Below are 19,974 nucleotides of genomic sequence, written 5' to 3'. Positions count from 1 at the left end.
GAAAACGAATCGCACCTTGAAAACAACCCGAATCATTGTTAATCAAGGGTATATACTCAAATTAGTAACCCTGTTCCACTTGTACCGTGTTGTCTGTTAAAGCTGATTGTTTGGTACTCGAGGAAATAGAGATTTTCAACAAGAAATGCTAATATTGAACAGGAAGTAATTGTCATTGCCATTAATGAGTATAAGAACCATTGAGATTCTACAAAACATTCAATGTTTGGCATCAAATACTGATCTCACAAATTTGTGAATTTATATATAAGTTTTCTAGATGCTGCAGTTTTTATATAGGTCACTGATAAATAACTTATATGCTTTTCGATAGCGAGCATACACAGTTTACATAAACAAATGAAATAAGATTATTTGTCGTAAATACTTGAAAAAACTCGGTGAGGATAAAAACTTTAATCAAATAACACCAAGTGAATAATGCAGTAAATTTTCCTGAAAAACATTGATCAGATCTATTATGATTTTATATATATATATATATATATATATATATATATATATATATATATATATATATATATATATATATATATTTGTTTAATCAGACACGTTTTCTTGCGAAGTATCGTTACTCTTACCACCCTCCCAAAAAAACTGAATAAATGGGGATATACTTGGATACCAAACCTACTAATATTACCCAAAAAAGGTCTGTGAATTTTAGTGTTTATATCCTGTTTGAATTTGTACAAAATAAAATTAAAGGATATTTAACTCGTCTATATCTTTGAAAAATATTATCATTACTTTCAGTTTTCAGAATATTTACTTGAAATTAAGTGAAGTAATTATTATTATTATTATTATTATTATTATTATTATTATTTTAGAACTCTGAAGTAAAACTAAAAATTCTTACCTGTTTTGAACTCAGATTTTGATAATAAAGATCCTTGAGCGTTGGCGGTGGCGGCGGCGGCTGCGCCAAAATTAAGAATGTTCTGAGCAGAATTAGTGAAAGCGTTCACGAAGGTAGATTTCCAAGCGGCGTAGGGAATAGAGGGACTAGGGTCCTTCAAGGCGATACCGGAACCATGTGCAAAGGTTCCACCAAGGGAGGAAGCCAGAAATGCCGATGCAGAGAGAATAGCATCGGATTGGCTGGTTTGTCTGGCCCTGTCCTGGTTCCCGAGACCCAAAAGTTCATGAATAGCAAATGGAGTCCTCTGCGGCATGGCGATTCCCCTACCGGATATTCCTAATGATGAGGTGGACAAACCCAGGGCACCGGACATAGAAACTCCAAGACTCGAATATGGTACATGCGGGTTAAAGTTCATCATTTCTTTATTTATTTATGTTTTTCTTTAAAATATTTTCTTTTATTCACCAGTAACACACTTCGGGTAGAAGACGCAGTATTTAAAAATGCTCTAAATTATTTATTGATATATTTTTAGCACAGCCTATAAACTCCAATATCTGAAGAAATTCATTCTTAGATAATCTTTCTTTGAATAAATTAGAATCATATCCGTGAGATTTGCTAACAAGGCTAGAATAAAAGTGTTACTATCATAAGCGATTATTTCCGACAGTTTCACTTCCTAGAGTTTTCGCCAAGTTCCTCAAAGCGGTCCAAGCTTCTAATTAATGTCACTCACACCTTTTATCATCTCATCATTTATATAACTAGACAAATCACGCTCTCAATTTCAGCTCTTGAGCGACAACTAACACTCCTCATTAATAAAATATACAGTAGAGAACCTGTCAGTCAATATAATAAGCCAATGACTGAACTCGCTGTTAAAGCAATCTGATTAGCTATGTTACACGAGCGGCTACTGGCCGTTGCACTGGGGCGTGTTACCTTCAGGAAGCAAACAAATCGATCAGCCGCCTATGGATTAAAATGCAACCAGCTGCTTGCATACGTTTCCGTACGGCCATCCTTTGCGATCTCATTTATGATACTCATTTCACGGCAATCATCCATTGTCCATAAGACGGATTGTCAATTTTTTGATTTTCCGTTATTGCAAAACGAGAGTCTACGGGGATATTTTTACGCCTTTATCAGTTGTTGGTTTGGTAATTTGATTTTCTGCTTTTGGGGTAAACTTTTAGAGCTCTCATGTTGAGGAATACACTAGCATGCCAAATACATTTATTTTTAAAAGTCATAATTTCCTAGCGTTTTCAAAGGTATAGCATTAATCCATAAAAAAATTCTCCAGTAATAAAACGTTATTTTAGTGTCGAAGCATATATATATATATATATATATATATATATATATATATATATACCGCTCCAGTGGCCTAGTGGTTAGAGCATTCGCCCGGGAGGTCGTGGGTTCTTACCCCGGCCGAGTCATACCAAATACTTCAAAAAATGGTACTAAAAGCTACCTCGCTTGACGCTCAGCATTAAGACGTTTGTGTTAGGACTGGTCGGCCTGGTGTCATGAGAAAGTGACTGGGAGGGACATCATGCTACATGTCTGCGGCATGATGCCCCAGTGCTAGACATAAATTTAAACTGCCACACTGCAGACATCGTAGCGATATGACTGGAAAATTGTTAAAGCTACGTTAAAAATCTAAATCACACACATATATGAAAATCAATCCCAAATATGAAAAAAATCAATAAAATAGTTTCTAAAATATCAACAGTTTTTAACTATTCTGACTTTCACAAGTAAACACCAGTTAAAAACCCACGCACATAAGGAATAAAACAGAAGTCACAGCCGTATCTTAAGTGAATAAAAAATAACAAACTTTCGTCCAAATCGTATTTATCTTCTGTCAAAAAAAAACTAACTTATCGTTTATAGATCCAATCATCACAATTATGAAAACTAAAAACAATCGGAAACAAGCATCCTTATGTCACATCAGACCAAAATGTAAAAAGTACAGATAAGGTAAAATATGCAAAGCAACTGAGGTATAATGCTCATGATACTGTCTTGAATATAATATGTATTTGGATTGATTACGTACTCTCTACAGTTGTCTACAATATAATATGTATTTGGATTTATAATGCACTCTCTACAGTTGTCTACAATATAATATGTATTTGGATTGATTACTTACTCTCTACAGTTGTGTAGAATATAATATGTATTTGGATTGATTACGTACTCTGTACAGTTGTCTAGAATATAAAATGTATTTGGCTGGATTACGTACTCTCTACAGTTGTCCAGAAAATAATATGTATTTGGATTGATTACGAACACTGTACAGTTGTCCAGAATATAATATGCATTTAGATCGATTATGTACTCTCTGCAGTTGCCTAGAATATAATATGTATTTGGATTGATTATGTACTCTGTACAGTTGTGCAGAATATAAGACGTATTTGGATTGATAATGTACTCTCTACAGTTGTCTAGAAAAAAATATGTATCTGGATTGATTACTTACTCTCTACAGTTGTCTAGAATATAATATGTATTTGGATTGATTACTTACTCTCTTCAGTTGTCTAGAATATAGTATATATTTGCATTTATTGTGTTCTCTCCACAGGTATCTAGAATATAATATGTATTTGGATTTATTGTGTACTCTCCACAGGTATCTAGAATATAGCATGCATTTGGATTCATTGTGTGTTCTCTACAGGTATCTAGAATATATGTATTTGGATTCTTTATGTACTCCCTAGAGTTGTCTAGAATATAAGATGTATTTGGATTGATTACGTACTCTCTACATTTGTTTAGAATATAATCTGTATTTGGATTGATTATGTACTCTCTACAGTTGTCTAGAATATAATATGTATTTGGATTGATTATGTACTTTCTGCAGTTGTCTAGAATATAATATGTATTTGGATTTATTATATACTCTCTACAGTTATCTAGAATACAAGATATATTTGGATTGATTACGTACTCTCTACAGATGTCTAGAATATAATATGTATTTGGATTGATTATGTACTTTCTACAGTTGTCTGGAAAATAATATGTTTTTGGATTGATTACTTACTCTCTTCAGTTGTCTAGAATATATCATGTATTTGGATTCATTGTGTACTCTCCACAGGTATCTAGAATATAATATGTATTAGGATTCATTGTGTGTTCTCTACAGGTATCTAGAATATATGTATTTGGATTCTTTATGTACTCCCTAGAGTTGTCTAGAATATAAGATGTATTTGGATTGATTATGTACTCTCTACAGTTGTCTAGAATATAATATGTATTTGGATTTATTATATACTCTCTACAGTTATCTAGAATACAAGATATATTTGGATTGATTACGTACTCTCTACAGATGTCTAGAATATAATATGTATTTGGATTGATTATGTACTCTCTACAGTTGTCTAGAATATAATATGTATTTGGATTGATTATGTACTTTCTACAGTTGTCTGGAAAATAATATGTTTTTGGATTGATTACTTACTCTCTTCAGTTGTCTAGAATATATCATGTATTTGGATTGATTATGCACTCTCTACAGTTGTCTAGAATATAATATGTATTTGGATTTATTATATACTCTCTACAGTTATCTAGAATACAAGATATATTTGGATTGATTACGTACTCTCTACAGATGTCTAGAATATAATATGTATTTGGATTGATTATGTACTCTCTACAGTTGTCTAGAATATAATATGTATTTGGATTGATTATGTACTTTCTACAGTTGTCTGGAAAATAATATGTTTTTGGATTGATTACTTACTCTCTTCAGTTGTCTAGAATATATCATGTATTTGGATTCATTGTGTACTCTCTACAGATGTCTAGAATATAATATGTATTTGAATTGATTACTTACTCTCTTCAGTTGTCTAGAATATAGTATGTATTTGGATTTATTGTGTACTCTCCACAGGTATCTAGAATATAATATGTATTAGGATTCATTGTGTGTTCTCTACAGGTATCTAGAATATATGTATTTGGATTCTTTATGTACTCCCTAGAGTTGTCTAGAATATAAGATGTATTTGGATTGATTATGTACTCTCTACAGTTGTCTAGAAAATAATATGTATTTGGATTTATTACTTACTCTGTACAGTTGCCTAGAATATAACATGTATTTGGATTCATTGTGTATTCTATACAGTTATGTAGAATATAATATGTATTTGGATTCATTGTGTACTCTCTACAGTTGTCTAGAATATAATACGTATTTGGATTCATTGTGTACTCTCTACAGTTGTCTAGAATATAACATGTATTAGGATTTATTATGCACTCTCTACAGTTGTCTAGAATATAACATGTATCTGGATTCATTCTGTACTCTCTACAGTTGTCTAGAATATAACATGTATTAGGATTTATTATGCACTCTCTACAGTTGTCTAGAATATAACATGTATTAGGATTTATTATGCACTCTCTACAGTTGTCTAGAATATAACATGTATCTGGATTCGTGTTGTACTCTCTACAGTTGTCTAGAATATAATATGTATTTGGATTGATTATGTAATCTCCACAGTTGTCTAGAATATACGTTGTATTTGGATTTATTATGTACTCTCTACAGTTGTCTGGAATATAATATGCATTTGGATTCATTATGTAATTTCCACAGTTGTCTTGGATTCATTATGTACTCTCTACAGTTGTCTAGAATATAATATGCATTTGGATTCATTATGTAATCTCCACAGTTGTCTTAAATATAACACGTATTTGGATTTAGTATGTACTCTGTACAGTTGTCCGAAATATAATCTGTATTTGGATTGATTACGTACTCTCTACATTTGTTTAGAATATAATCTGTATTTGGATTGATTATGTACTCTCTACAGTTGTCTAAAATATAAGATGTATTTGGATTGATTACGTACTCTCTACAGTTGTCTAGAAAATAATATGTATTTGGATTGATTATATACTCTCTACAGTTATCTAGAATACAAAATATATTTGGATTGATTACGTACTCTCTACAGTTGTGTAGAATATAATATGTATTTGGATTCATTCTGTACTCTCTACAGTTGTCTAGAAAATAATATGTATTTGGATTGATTATATACTCTCTACAGTTATCTAGAATACAAAATATATTTGGATTGATTACTTACTCTCTACAGTTGTCTGAAATATAAGATGTATTTTAATTGATTACGTACTCAGTACAGTTGTGTAGAATATAAGATTTATTTAGATTCATTATGTACTCTCTACAGTTGTCTAGAATATAACATTTGGATTTATTATGCACTCTCTACAGTTGTCTAGAATATAATATGTATTTGGATTTACTATGCACTCTCTACATGTGTCTAGAATATAACATGTATCTGGATTCATTATGCACTCTCTACAGTTGTCTAGAATATAACATGTATTTGGATTTATTATGCACTCTCTACAGTTGTCTAGAATATAATATGTATTTGGATTTATTATGCACACTCTACAGTTGTCTAGAATATAACATGTATTTTGGATTTATTATGCACTCTCTACAGTTGTCTAGAATATAACATGTATTTGGATTTATTATGCACACTCTACAGTTGTCTAGAATATAACATGTATTTTGGATTTATTATGCACTCTCTACAGTTGTCTAGAAAATAATATGTATTTGGATTGATTATATACTCTCTACAGTTATCTAGAATACAAAATATATTTGGATTGATTACGTACTCTCTACAGTTGTGTAGAATATAATATGTATTTGGATTCATTCTGTACTCTCTACAGTTGTCTAGAATATAATATGTATTTGGATTCATTGTGCACTCTCTACAGGTGTCTAGAGTATAATATATATTTGGATTGATTCTGTACTCTTTACATTTGTCTAGAATATAATATGTATTTGGATTCATTATGTACTCTCTACAGTTGGTTAGAATATAACATTTGGATTTATTATGCACTCTCTACAGTTGTCTGAAATATAAGATGTATTTTGATTGATTACGTACTCAGTACAGTTGTGTAGAATATAAGATTTATTTAGATTCATTATGTACTCTCTACAGTTGTCTAGAATATAACATTTGGATTTATTATGCACTCTCTACAGTTGTCTAGAATATAATATGTATTTGGATTTACTATGCACTCTCTACATGTGTCTAGAATATAACATGTATCTGGATTCATTATGCACTCTCTACAGTTGTCTAGAATATAACATGTATTTGGATTTATTATGCACACTCTACAGTTGTCTAGAATATAACATGTATTTTGGATTTATTATGCACTCTCTACAGTTGTCTAGAATATAATATGTATTTGGATTTATTATGCACTCTCTACAGGTGTCTAGAATATAATATGTATTTGGATTTATTATGCACTCTCTACAGTTGTGTAGAATATAACATGTATTTGGATTTATTATGCACTCTCTACAGTTGTCTAGAATACAAGATATATTTGGATTTATTATGCACTCTCTACAGTTATCAGATACTCAAGCTTCTCCTTTAGACTGTTTATGTCTAATGATCTTATATGTATATTTTACGTATGTTTAACAGTCCACAAAATATGTATGTATGTATGTATGCATGTATTTAACTATTATATATGTATATTCAATGATATGATTGGATAAATAAATGCATACATTACTTGCTCTTTTCTTAACTAAGGGTAAATGTAAGTTGGATTGTGTTACAACTTTGAAATACAAATATACTCATTTAAATAATTTCTTCTATATTTGTCAGATCTTGCTGAAGCGAATAACCATGTATGTCACTTGTTATATACCAATAAACATGCGTTTGATTTGTAAATATGCTATTAGCCATGAATTTTAATTGTAATATACAAATAGTCATGCGTTTTACTTGTAATATGCCAATAACCATGCGTTTATTTGTAATATGCTATTAGCCATGTATTTTACTTGTAATATACCAATAACCATGCATTTTACTTGTAATATGCCATTAGCCATGACTTTTACTTGTAATATACCAATAGTCATGCGTTTTACTTGTTATATGCCAATAACCATGCGTTTATTTGTAATATGCTATTAGCCATATATTTTACTTGTAATACACCAATAACCGTGCATTTTACTTGTAATATGCCATTAGCCATGAATTTTACTTGTTATATGCCATTAGCCATGAATTTTACTTGCTATATGCCATGAGCCATGAATTTTACTTGCTATATGCCATGTGCCATGTATTTTACTTGCTATATGCCATGAGCCATGAATTTTACTTGCTATATGCCATGTGCCATGTATTTTACTTGTTATATGCCATGTTCCATGTGTTTTACTTTTTATATGCCATAAGCCATGTATTTTACTTATAATATGCCATCAGCCATGTATTTTATTTGTAAAATGCCATTAGCCATTATTTTACCTGTAATATGAGAGCCCCGAGTGGACAAGTGGCCTAAAGCGCTCACCGTTACGGATCACTGCCATTTCACCTCTGTCTGCGTGGGTTCGAGTCTCGGGCTCGGCCAATGTGAATACGTGAGAAAGCTTGCCAGTATCTTCTCGTAGGTCGGTGGTTCTTTCTGGGGTTTTCCCTGTTTCTTCCTCCACCATTTATACTGGCTGCCATGTATAGCCTATCTTGTGCTGCAAATCGCTTTAATCCCTTTAACAACAACAAAAACAACAACAACAACAACCTGTACTATAGATCAATGTTTGCTTGGAGATAGATAAACTAGTCTTCTGTCGTAGATTTAACTTAACTGTCAGGTGATGCGTTTTCACTACATTTTCATCATTAATATTTGTTGTTGTATTTTGTGGTTTATAACAAATATAAAAGTCATCATTTAACATGTGCTAAATATGCGAGAAGGCGCAATGTATGTATATCAAAGATAGTCAATGAAAAGCTAATCTTTGGCTCTGTTTAGACGTTTTAAGGTTAATTGTTGGGGTCTTACGATAAAACTTACGCTGATATTCATATAAGAAAAGAAAGGATAGGGGATCCTTCCTTTATTTATGTATTTACATGACCACCTGGTCATTAGGTCGATAACGAGGCTAAGTTCGGCGCATGCAATATGAATTGCATCATCAATGAAAACCGCCGAACACGTCCAGGAGCAAAACCGCATCGAAAATTGTTGCATCTCGTTGTGTAGTGGAAATGCTTGAATCCATAAAGAATAGACAAAAAGGAGCTACGAAATCAATGGATTGCTGATTTGTGCTCATGATAAGGGTCCACTATTCGCGACATGAAACGACATTGATGGTTAATCAAACAAACATTTCCTTAAACAATGCGTGGTAGCTTTCGTGTAACTACAAGCAATTACTCCAAGAACAGCCGATCTGGTTTTCTTATACTTTTGTTTATATTCTTCTTACGGTGAAGTTAATAATTAAAACACCCACCCACCGTGAAAGCAATATTCGATTGGTATGTATTGTACTTTTCTGTAATAAATGTGTATTGATGTTGGTGTCAATACGTTACCAGATAATCATCATCATCATCATCATAATCATCATCATCTTTTCACAGTTATCGAAGGTAGCACATTTAGCACATGTTAATCTATATGAACCTCAGGAAACTTTAAGAAACAAGCGGCTAAAGATTAACGAAATATAAATAATATCAAAGTCGTGAACAATTACTGCACATGCGTACATTCACAGACAAGAATATTATCATAAATCTTTTGAGTAAGAGGACAAATATGTTCATATGAATTAGTTGAATACATGATGAAAATCGGTTTTATTAGGGATTAAGTAAACTACCTCAGCACCATGTATATTGTTTCATTGTTCTCTCTTTTTCGTGTTTTTTTTTTATTAGTGGTAATTTCAATTACGTTGTTGTGGCTGATGTGTTTCGCTTTATGGTTTCGTTTGCCGATCTGCCTAGCTTAGCAACGTTTTCGTAATATGTGAATATTAACAGCGAAACACTCCTTATCGCAGGATCAAAACCAGTTATTTTTCTCTGACAGCTGGAAATTTGTCTGATATTGTTCTATTGTTATTTAACTACAGTGATCGCGTTACGGCCCCGACTTGACGTGTTTTGAAGAAAGGTAGCGCTGACAAAACGTTTCGTCCTTTGAATATCTTAAAGACCCGTACTGGTGTAAAATCCAATTAAAAGAAACACGTTATCAAAGCAATTAGTGCCTTTATACATGTGTTTAGGACTGGCTACCTTCCGTGTTGAAAGTAACATGGTAGTCCATATGGCAAACACAGGCTCCAGCTTCAAACCAGGAGGTTTCTGAAACTAACCAAATTGAAACAACGCCGTCTTTCACCGCAATCACTCAGTTTATAATTGAAATTAATAAGGTCTTGAATAGTAGATTGATGATATACACTATACTGAAGGCCGACCGAAAATGTTGTAATTGCCACTGAAACATTATCAAATGACCCATGAAAGGTTAAGTGTAATTTGGAAAGCGGTATTGTGTTCGTTAATTAATTGCTAGCTTTCGATAACGATTTCAGCTATTAGAGGAAGCTTGTTGGAGGTTATAATTTTAAAGGTTGCTTTGGGCATCTAAAACCATCCTTTTTCCCGTTTATATCAGCATACCACGCATCCAACAGCGAGATCTAGAGAACCGATATCGTGAAACTAACCGTTTGCTGAATGTAGTCTATGAACACAAACCCTGCAATGTAAAGGTCGCCACTGATTACACTGAGTAGATGATTCTAGCATCCAGTTAACAAGACAATAGCAGTTGAGATATGCTGTTTTAAAAACCGGAACTTACATGTACAAATTGGAAATTTGTCATAGCCTATTATTTGAACTATTGTTGGGAACACAGGCTTGATGTATTATATCTATTTTGTAAATCACTGTGGCTTTTTTTTCCCCTCGGGCCGGGGGTCATACTCGTGCTTTGAGAAACAAGCCTTATATTATTTATTTTAACCATTGTGTACGAATGTCACTCCTATATTGCAATTTTTGTGACTTATATACAATTCAAAGATTTATTTTTCTTCTTCAAAATCCTCCGAATCCATTTCCGAACTCTACTTCCAACATCTTTACACATATTTCCACCAAGCAACTTTGTGTACTGAAGGCACACACTGGGACGAAAATGTATCACACACCAAAACTATATTACTACAGTCTGCTACTTGGGATGAAAATGTGTCACACAAAGCAAAACTATATCACTGTAGCCCACTGCCAAGGACGAAAATGTATCACACACCAAAACTATATCGATGCAGCCTACTGCCTCGTGTTTTATCACCATTCCTTCAAACGATACAGTATGTTCTCGTTGCCGGTACCTTTGCATCTGTTCCCACCAAACGTGCACTGATAGTGCATCTCGGGATCAAAAAGTCTCGTGCACAGAAACTGGGTTATTGTAACCAAGTTTCTAAAGTTTATTTTAATTGTGGAAATTATCAATTTGTAAGATACTATGATGAAATATCAGTATTATCTGGTTTTAATGGAACCCAATTATGTACAGGAAAAATACCTTCTAATATTCAATATTTTTCAGATAATTTGGCATATACGACTTTTTAAACGTAACGGCGACATTATGGCTTTAACATACAACATAGAGAAAACATTGAAATCCATGAACAAAATCTAATAAATGAAGCGTGAAATGTGAGTCACTATGATCTACCATTGCCTTTGATGAGTCGTATCTGAAAGATGAATATACCGATTACGGTTCATGACTGTACCTATAACAGTGTCGAACAACTGAGCTTGACGCGAAGGATTAACGCCGACGCCGTCGGAAAAGCGCTCGCTATTTAATGCCTATGTTTCGCGGGCGATGCAGAAATTGATATCCAATATTCTTCCACGTAATGAAGCAGTTAAGGAACGCCGAGTCAAAGAAAATAGAACGTTTGTTTGCTGATTCTGGCACCAAAAATGATACCTCAGGGAATTGTTATAAAACGATAGTCACCAAAAAATTAAACCACACTTTGGTTAGGTTCATGAATTTATTATTTATTATCTTTTCTGACGACCGAGTCGTTAATAAGATTTATTTTAATCACGTACATATACAATTCACATATGACTTTTTTAACGTACGTTTTGTTTTCCTACTGATTACTCCTAACAAGCTGCATAGACCCAGATCACTCGCCGCAGTATGCGACATGATTTTTGTAGAGTAATGTATCTACTAGTTTGCTGTTAAACTTGACTTTGTCTGTAGAAACGTTAGTAAAATGATATTCGAGTGGAACACTGTTATGTATAAATTATACGAAGACAAAATCCAACATACCTATTTCCATCAATTTTCAGCACAATTGTTCAGTTATAATTTGTATGAATTCGAAATGTTTGCCTAAAACAACTGTTTGGTTACTCTGAAACAATTCTAGAAACTTTAATATGTTTCGTCGTTTATAGTAAAGTCCAAATTGATCTAGTATGGTACAAGGGTCGATTAAATGGAGATTAAATTAAGCAAGGAAAGGCATCTCTAATACCACACTTATTCAGTGTGTGGTAAATTGGTTCCTTGACGTTTAATAGCCCCGCCCACTTGTTATAATTGCATAGTCCGTGCGTGTATGTTCCAAATTTTCGGGATATGTTTCATTCCAGTGGTAAAATTTGCTATTGCGTCGATATAAGGCTGTGCAATTAGCGCTAATTGGATCAGAAAAAGATTAATACGTTTTAACAAAATTCAAATAATTGGCTTTTTGAATCTTTGTAAGTACTCTTTTTATAAGTTAATCAATGTCAAGTAATATCAAGATGTCATGATAAAGTATCTTCAATTAGTAGATACTTCGGTCATGATAAGTATCTTCAATTACTAGATACTTCTGCCATGATAAAGCATCTTCAATTAACAGACACTTCTGTCATCATAAAGTATCTTCAATTTATACATACTTGTGTCGTGATAAAGTATATTTAATTAGTAGATTGAATCGTGATAAAGTCTCTTCATTTAGCATATGCGTGTATCATGAAAAGGTATGTTCAGTCAGTAGATACATGTGTGATGATAAAATATATTAAATTAGTAAATACTTCTATCGTTATAAAATATCTTCAGTTAATATATACTTGTGTCATGTAATGTATCTTCACTTAGTAGATACATCCATGATAAATTATATTCATTCAGCAGATACTTGTATAATAATAAAGTATCTTTGCTTTTATAAATTTATGTATCATGATAAAGTTAGTACAAACTTGCATCATGATTAATTATCTTCACTCAATGGATACATGTCTCATGATAAAGTATGCTCAATTAGTAGATAATCGCGTCATGATTAATTATCTTCACTCAATGGATACATGTCTCATGATAAAGTATGCTCAGTTAGTAGATAATCGTGTCATGATTAATTATCTTCACTCAGTGGATACATGTCTCATGATAAAGTATGTTCATTTAGTAGATAACTTGTGTCATGATTAATTATCTTCACTCAATGGAAACATGTCTTATGATAAAGTATGTTCAGTTAGTAGATAACTTGTGTCAAGATTAATTATCTTCACTGAATGGATACATGTCTCATGATAGAGTATGTTCAGTTAGAACATAAATGTGTATTTCTGAGACAGGTTGTGGATTTAATGTGTATGGTACTTTAGGCTAATTGTGTGTGTGTGTGTGTGTGTGTGTGTGGCTGTGTGCGCCCGCGCCCGCGTGATTTAGGATTTTTACGTAGCTTTAACAATTTTCGTCTTATCACAAGGATCTCTGCAGTGTGGCATTTATAGTGATGTCTACCATTTGGGACATCATGCCGCAGACATGTAGCATCATGTCCCACCCAATCAAATTATCCTGATGTCAGGCGGACCAGTGCTAGCACTAACCTCTTAATGCTGAGCACCAAGCGAGGCAGTTGCAAGTACCATTTTTATGTCTTTTGTTATGACACGGACGGGGTTCGAATCCGAGACATCCCGCATCAGAGGCGGACGCTCTAACCATTTAGGCCACCGGAGCGCAAGGTTAATTGATGTAATGCAAATTTAAACTAAAATTATTTTCGCATATCCTCATTGAGAATTGATGATATAATATAAAATATGAAAAGCTTAAACCTGAGCTCAGTCATTTCAACAGTGTTTGAATTATTTTGGATCCCATTTACTAACGTCATTTATTTAATTTTGTTTTGTGTGCTAGACACATTCACACAAAGTAATGTTTATATTATGATACTATTTACGCTTGGCTTTCTCCTCACAAAATTATATGATGTAACTATTTACATCTGGCTAACTCATCGCAAAACCTATTATGTAACTATCAACACCTGGCTTACACCTCGTATTGCTTGTTATGTATGTATTAACACCTGCCTTACTAACCACAAAACATATTATGGAAATAAACACAAATGGTTTACTCCTCACCAAACATATTTTGTCACTATTCACACCTGGCTTACTCCTCGCAAACCCCACTATCCAACTATTTACACGTGGCTTACCCATCGCAAAACCTTTTATGCCAGTAAACACACCCGGTTTACTCATCACGAAGCCTATTTTCTCACTATTCACACCTGGCTTACTCCTCACAAAACCTATGATCTAACTATTCACACCTGGGCTGCTCCACTCAAAAGCCTTTTATGTACCTATTCACACCAGGCTTACTCCTCGCATAGTGTTACGACTCTAAACTATGCAACAGAAAGAAAGTGAACCCAACAATTTTAATAAAATCAATAAAGAATCTCTTTCTCTAAGTTACAAAGTGAAAATTTAAAAGGAGCTTACAGTATTGTGAATTAAACCCCAAATTATCCTAAATGTCCAATGAAAGCCCAAAAGTAGAGAATATTCCGAATGAATTCTAATAGCCTTGAATGTCTTGATGCGTCACAATCATATAATCGAAAATGTCTTTAAAAGAGTATTCCATAAACAGTAACTAATTGTTTAGTCTAAATGTAAACGAGAAACTTGTAATTCCAATGAATAATTAAATGAATACTAATCTTAAGTTATATCTGAGCACATCTATAAGTGATTCCATAGACTGATCATAAAACAGGAATGAATAATTGTTTACAAAATATTTTTGAATTTAAAGTGACACTTGACCTTTGACCCAACAAAATGTTTTGGAAAGCAGAGCATTGCAAACGGAAAAAATTAAATAACGTATTAAAAAATCCAGACCTTCAACTGAAATTCAATAAAAATGCTGTTTACTTCTTAGAAGTGGGGCAAATATAAAGCACACGTAACATTCATTAATGATAAGAGTCAGGTCTATTGTCTAATATGCAGTTATTCACACCTGGCATACTTCTTGCATATTCTATTATGCAATTATTCACACCTGGCACACTGCTTGCATAGTTTATTATGTAACTATTCAAACCTATCATACTCCTTGCATATTCTATTATGTAATTATTCACGCCTGGCACACTCCTTGCATAGTCTATTATGTAACGTTTCATGCCTGTCATACTCCTCGTAATCATGGCACAAAACAGGTACACAATATAAATTAAAGATACATAATATACATAATAATCGTTTAATATGTAACTATTCACACCTGGGGTACTCCTTGTATATACAATTATGTAACTATTCACACCTGACACACTCCTTGCATAATCTAATATGTAACCAAGCACACATGGCTTACTCCTCGCAATCAGGACAAAAGTCAGGGACACAGCATAAATGAAATATTCATAACGCCTCAGCTCATAAAGAAAAGGGTGATAGGTAGAAGATTTAAACTGTTGGATACTTAATCCATGCATAGCTTGTCGGAAAATTCCAGACATAAAATTTGACCCATGATCAAACTGGAAAAATTTGGGTAGGCGAACAAGTATATAAAGATGTTTATCAAACATATTATTATAGTTTTAGTTTTAATTGTTCTCAAAAGAATTGCCACTTGAATCAGGTGGATGCACAATTGTCCACAAGTAATGGTTGCCTGACTACTTTGTTTTAGGTAAGGAACCTACACAGTTTACCATTATCTTGCTAAATGCTTCGTCAAATGCCGGAATAAGTTGTAGATGAACTTTTAGGTATCTTCAGATTGGGTGTTCATACCAATTAACAAGTGTGACAAGATCTACAGTAAACATTAACATACCTTTTAATTTTAAGCCAATAAGAAAGATTCAAAATCTTGTGATAAATTCTGCTGACTTCTATATGATCAGTTCATGGAATTTCAGAGGCAGGACTAAGAATTTCCTGTCCGTATGACTACAGTTTGATAACTCCCCGTCCACTTCTCCAGTTTCTAAATAAGAACTATATTTTTCACAAAATACAAAACTGGTACTTGTGTGGCTTCAGTTTCTCTAATTGCCTTTTGAAACAAACATTACATCTTCTTCGACATGGATGATTGTCTTTGGTCACCCTGATATTAGAATAGAGAGAATGCGAAGTAACAGAAGAGGATCTCTGCGATTATTACGAATTAATTGATCAATACCGAGGGCAAACGTGACCTCATCAAAAGACTGAACAATAAAGGTATCACCTAAAGGAAAAAGTTCCTATTAAACATAATTCCCAAGAGCTCTTTTTGGCATTACTCTGGTAACTGCATAAACAGGCTTTAAATGTGGGAATTCATTCTCTAAACATGGCTTGTCGATTACAGGTGGATGAACCACAACTTTATCTGCGGCTATGTCATCGTATAGTATTAAATGAATACACTCAAGAGGTAAAGAAACACTGCTCCGATAGTCACAGGTCCTGACAAGAAGTCTGATGCTAAATTAACACACTGAAGAGGGACATTAACAAAGCTATAATCTACTTCCTGAATAAAATACTTTCACTATAAGAATTTTTCAGACAGCGACAAAGTGCCTGCTGACAAGAGACCTTCATAAATGTCTGTGTCCCTTTATATTTTAGTAAGAATATCCTTGGCAGCATCACCAATAAGCTGCCGGAATGGTTCATTATTCTCCATAATAGAATCAGATTGGAGTTTTTTGATGCATATTGGAGTTTGTTTGATCCAATCCATGCATTTCTTTCAATAAAAGACTGTGACCTTGAACTCTAAGAAGTAATAGCACCTGGAATAGCCCTGACTTCATTATGTTGCTTATTTTTCAACTTATAGCAACCATAAATTATGTGCCTCTTAACAATAATCTAAATGCGTTTTCCTCTCTCTCCCTCAGTGTGGATTTGTATTTGTCTCTCTTTTTAAATCTGTCTTTGCACTTCTCTCTATACTCTTTGCATCTTCCTCTCTTCTCTTCTTTCTGCATTTGTATTTCTCTCTCTCTCTCTCTGCATTTGTATTTTTCTCTGTCTATTCTCTCTCAACGTTTGCATTTACCTCTCTTCTCCTTTAAGTATTTTGTAATTCCGTTAATTTTCTTTCACAACCACAGTCTTACAATCCAAATCCAGCTCAATGGAATAAAAAACTATATTTTCCATCCAATACTGAGACAAAATAGTCCTTGTCTCATGCTTTGTTAAAGGAATAAAGTAAATTTAGATTTTAACGATGATCTTTCAATATCTCTGAAATGTTTAAACAAAATTCCGATCCCGTATGTATATGGTCTTAAATTAAGTAAAAGAAAACAGCGAAATCAACAAGTTTATTAAAATTAACAAATAATTTACTTCTCCAAGTTACAAAGTGAAAAGTTAAGATGAACTTACAGTATTGGGTAGTATATCCCCAATAGTCCTAAATAATATATAAAATGTCCAAAAGTATAAAGTGTTCCGAATGAAATATAATATTCCATGTGTTGATATACCAATAGTATTGAATAGTTTGATGTACCAACAGTACTGATAACTTATATTGATATAATACAGAATGTCGCTGAATGAATTCACAATAATCCCAAAGCAGTGCTTCAGTTCAGATGTCAATGAGCACTTGGTAATTATAATGAATAATTTAAATAAAAGATTCGCCTCAAATTCCACAGACTGAACTTTTAAAGCAGCAATGAATAATTTTGTTTACCTCATTTTTATATATACTAACTTCCCTTGACCATGATGTGGGTCATAATTTCTCTTCCAAAACGTTCTAAGTTTGTAAATAAGATTAGGCTTTGAACTCAAGTCGAATTAAACATCTTTAAAAGAAAATGACTAAAGTTTGGAAAGACATAATTCCACCATCAATCTTGGACAAAGGTCAAGCACACAATATACTTTAAACATACATAACAATGTATACTCAAACAGTTTAGAAAATTGTGTTTGTCCCTAAATTAGAATCTATGCAACCAGTCATTAACATAGTCATTTATGCGTAGCAATCACACTCACAGTAATTACATCTGATCTAAAGATAGAGTTACTCCGTATTCCTCAGACAGAAATCAAGTCATATCGAAGTTGTTATTATCATCAATTGTAAATATATACGTAACAAAGCGGAAAGTGTTATCCCTGGATCCTACACGATGATGTGTCATAATACGAATTGAATTTTATATGGAGAAAGAATAGAATAATACAGGTTAGGAAACGGTAATTCATTCTCTTCTGAGAATCGAACTGGTATTCAGTCTAAAATTTATTAATCAATCTATTTGTTCATTGTCTATTTTTTTCTTCATGATTACTACATTTCTTAGGAAATTCTGCTTGCTTTTTTACTACCTGTTTAATTAAATTTGCAGTATCCTGAATCAGGTTCAATTTTGATAATTGATTGAATTTTTACTATTCAATAACTCTATTAACTGAAGCGTTAAGTGTAATACCGCAAAGACCTGAGCTAAATAATTAGGCCTTTCCATAATTCATACATAAATAAGAAGACTTCAATTAAATACCTTGAAATGAATTTACGCTTAATTGATTCCTTTCAAAAATGAAGATTAGGATTCATGTTTATCACTCTTTCACTGGAGCACGTGCAAAAATATGTACAAATACAGGGACATTCTCCTGACAATAAAACCCATGCGAGAAATCCTTTTGATAATTATTACAACGACATAATGTTTTTAAAAATCACAATGTAGAGTCTGTTGGTGAGAAAGATATACAGGTAAATAAATAATATTTTATTAAATATTTACTTTAAATAGAAAAATAACCAGTTATATCCTAACATGTCTTTTAATGTTATTTGAACCTTTATACCATCATCAAACACTTGCACTTGTAGATGGTTGCTTAGTGATGTCTAGCACTGGGGCATCATGCCGCAGACATATAGCATGATGCCCCACCCAGTCACTTTATCCTGACACCAGTCCGACCAGTCCTAACACTAACCTCTTAATGCTGAGCGCCAAGCGCGGTAGCTGTTAGTACCATTTTTGTAAGTCTTTGGTATGACTCGGGTGGGGATCGAACCCACGACCTCCCGCATCCGAGGCGGACACTCTTACCACTAGGCTACCGGAACGGTCGTGTACCGAGTGAGAACTTCACTATCATAAAATTGTCCCTGTTCTTTGCACTTTATTCTTACATGTCTTCTGTATATCTGTCCTAACAAAGGTATAAGAATATTAAGATAATTATTATACCATTTCCTTTTTATTACGCTTGGTTTATCTTCATTGTAAGCTTTTACCTAGTTATCCTTACTTTTCTATATATATATATATATATATATATATATATATATATATATATATATATATATATATATATATATATATATATATATATATATATATATATATATATATATATATATATATATATATATATATATATATAAAATCAATACGTATTTACACGTGACCTCTTCTTTTCTCTGGACACGTACTGTTTACAGAAATTAATCACTGGTTAGATATGTTTGGGATATCTCGCCTTTATTCATATACGTGCACAATCCATGTACTTCCTCCCATGCGTTCGTTATCGGGTTCCAGCCTCAGTTTATTTTTATAAATATTTCATTTTGCCATATGGAGATTTTCCTGTGGTTGAAAATTGTAAAGGGTAAATAACTGTTTCGGTTGACATAGTTTTTTTTTTTGGGGGGGGGGTATTTAAAAATTGTATTTCAGGTTCTCTGCA

The 19,974-nt window shown here is 32.9% G+C and overlaps 1 protein-coding gene and 1 non-coding gene across 2 annotated transcripts in view; both read right to left on the bottom strand.

The window, feature by feature from the left end:
- LOC149808137 (uncharacterized) overlaps positions 1 to 1,576 on the bottom strand; it is a 47,363-nt gene extending 45,787 nt beyond the window's left edge. The window contains exon 1 of the mRNA XM_089964757.1: positions 884 to 1,576. Within this exon, the coding sequence (XP_089820883.1) occupies positions 884 to 1,307 (424 nt within the window). The 5' untranslated portion in view covers positions 1,308 to 1,576. The remainder of the gene's footprint in view (positions 1 to 883) is intronic.
- A 17,699-nt stretch (positions 1,577 to 19,275) lies between these two features.
- On the bottom strand, positions 19,276 to 19,352 carry Trnap-cgg (transfer RNA proline (anticodon CGG)). Its single transcript has one exon. It is a non-coding gene; the product is annotated as a tRNA-Pro (tRNA).
- Positions 19,353 to 19,974: the final 622 nt, after the last annotated feature.

Source organism: Sinohyriopsis cumingii, chromosome 1 (genome assembly GCF_028554795.1).
Source record: "Sinohyriopsis cumingii isolate HCF-2022 chromosome 1, ASM2855479v2, whole genome shotgun sequence".
Classification (NCBI taxonomy): Eukaryota; Metazoa; Mollusca; class Bivalvia; order Unionida; family Unionidae; genus Sinohyriopsis; species Sinohyriopsis cumingii.
The sequence above is the reverse complement of the archived record's forward strand: the minus strand, read 5'-3'. Positions and strand labels throughout refer to the sequence as shown.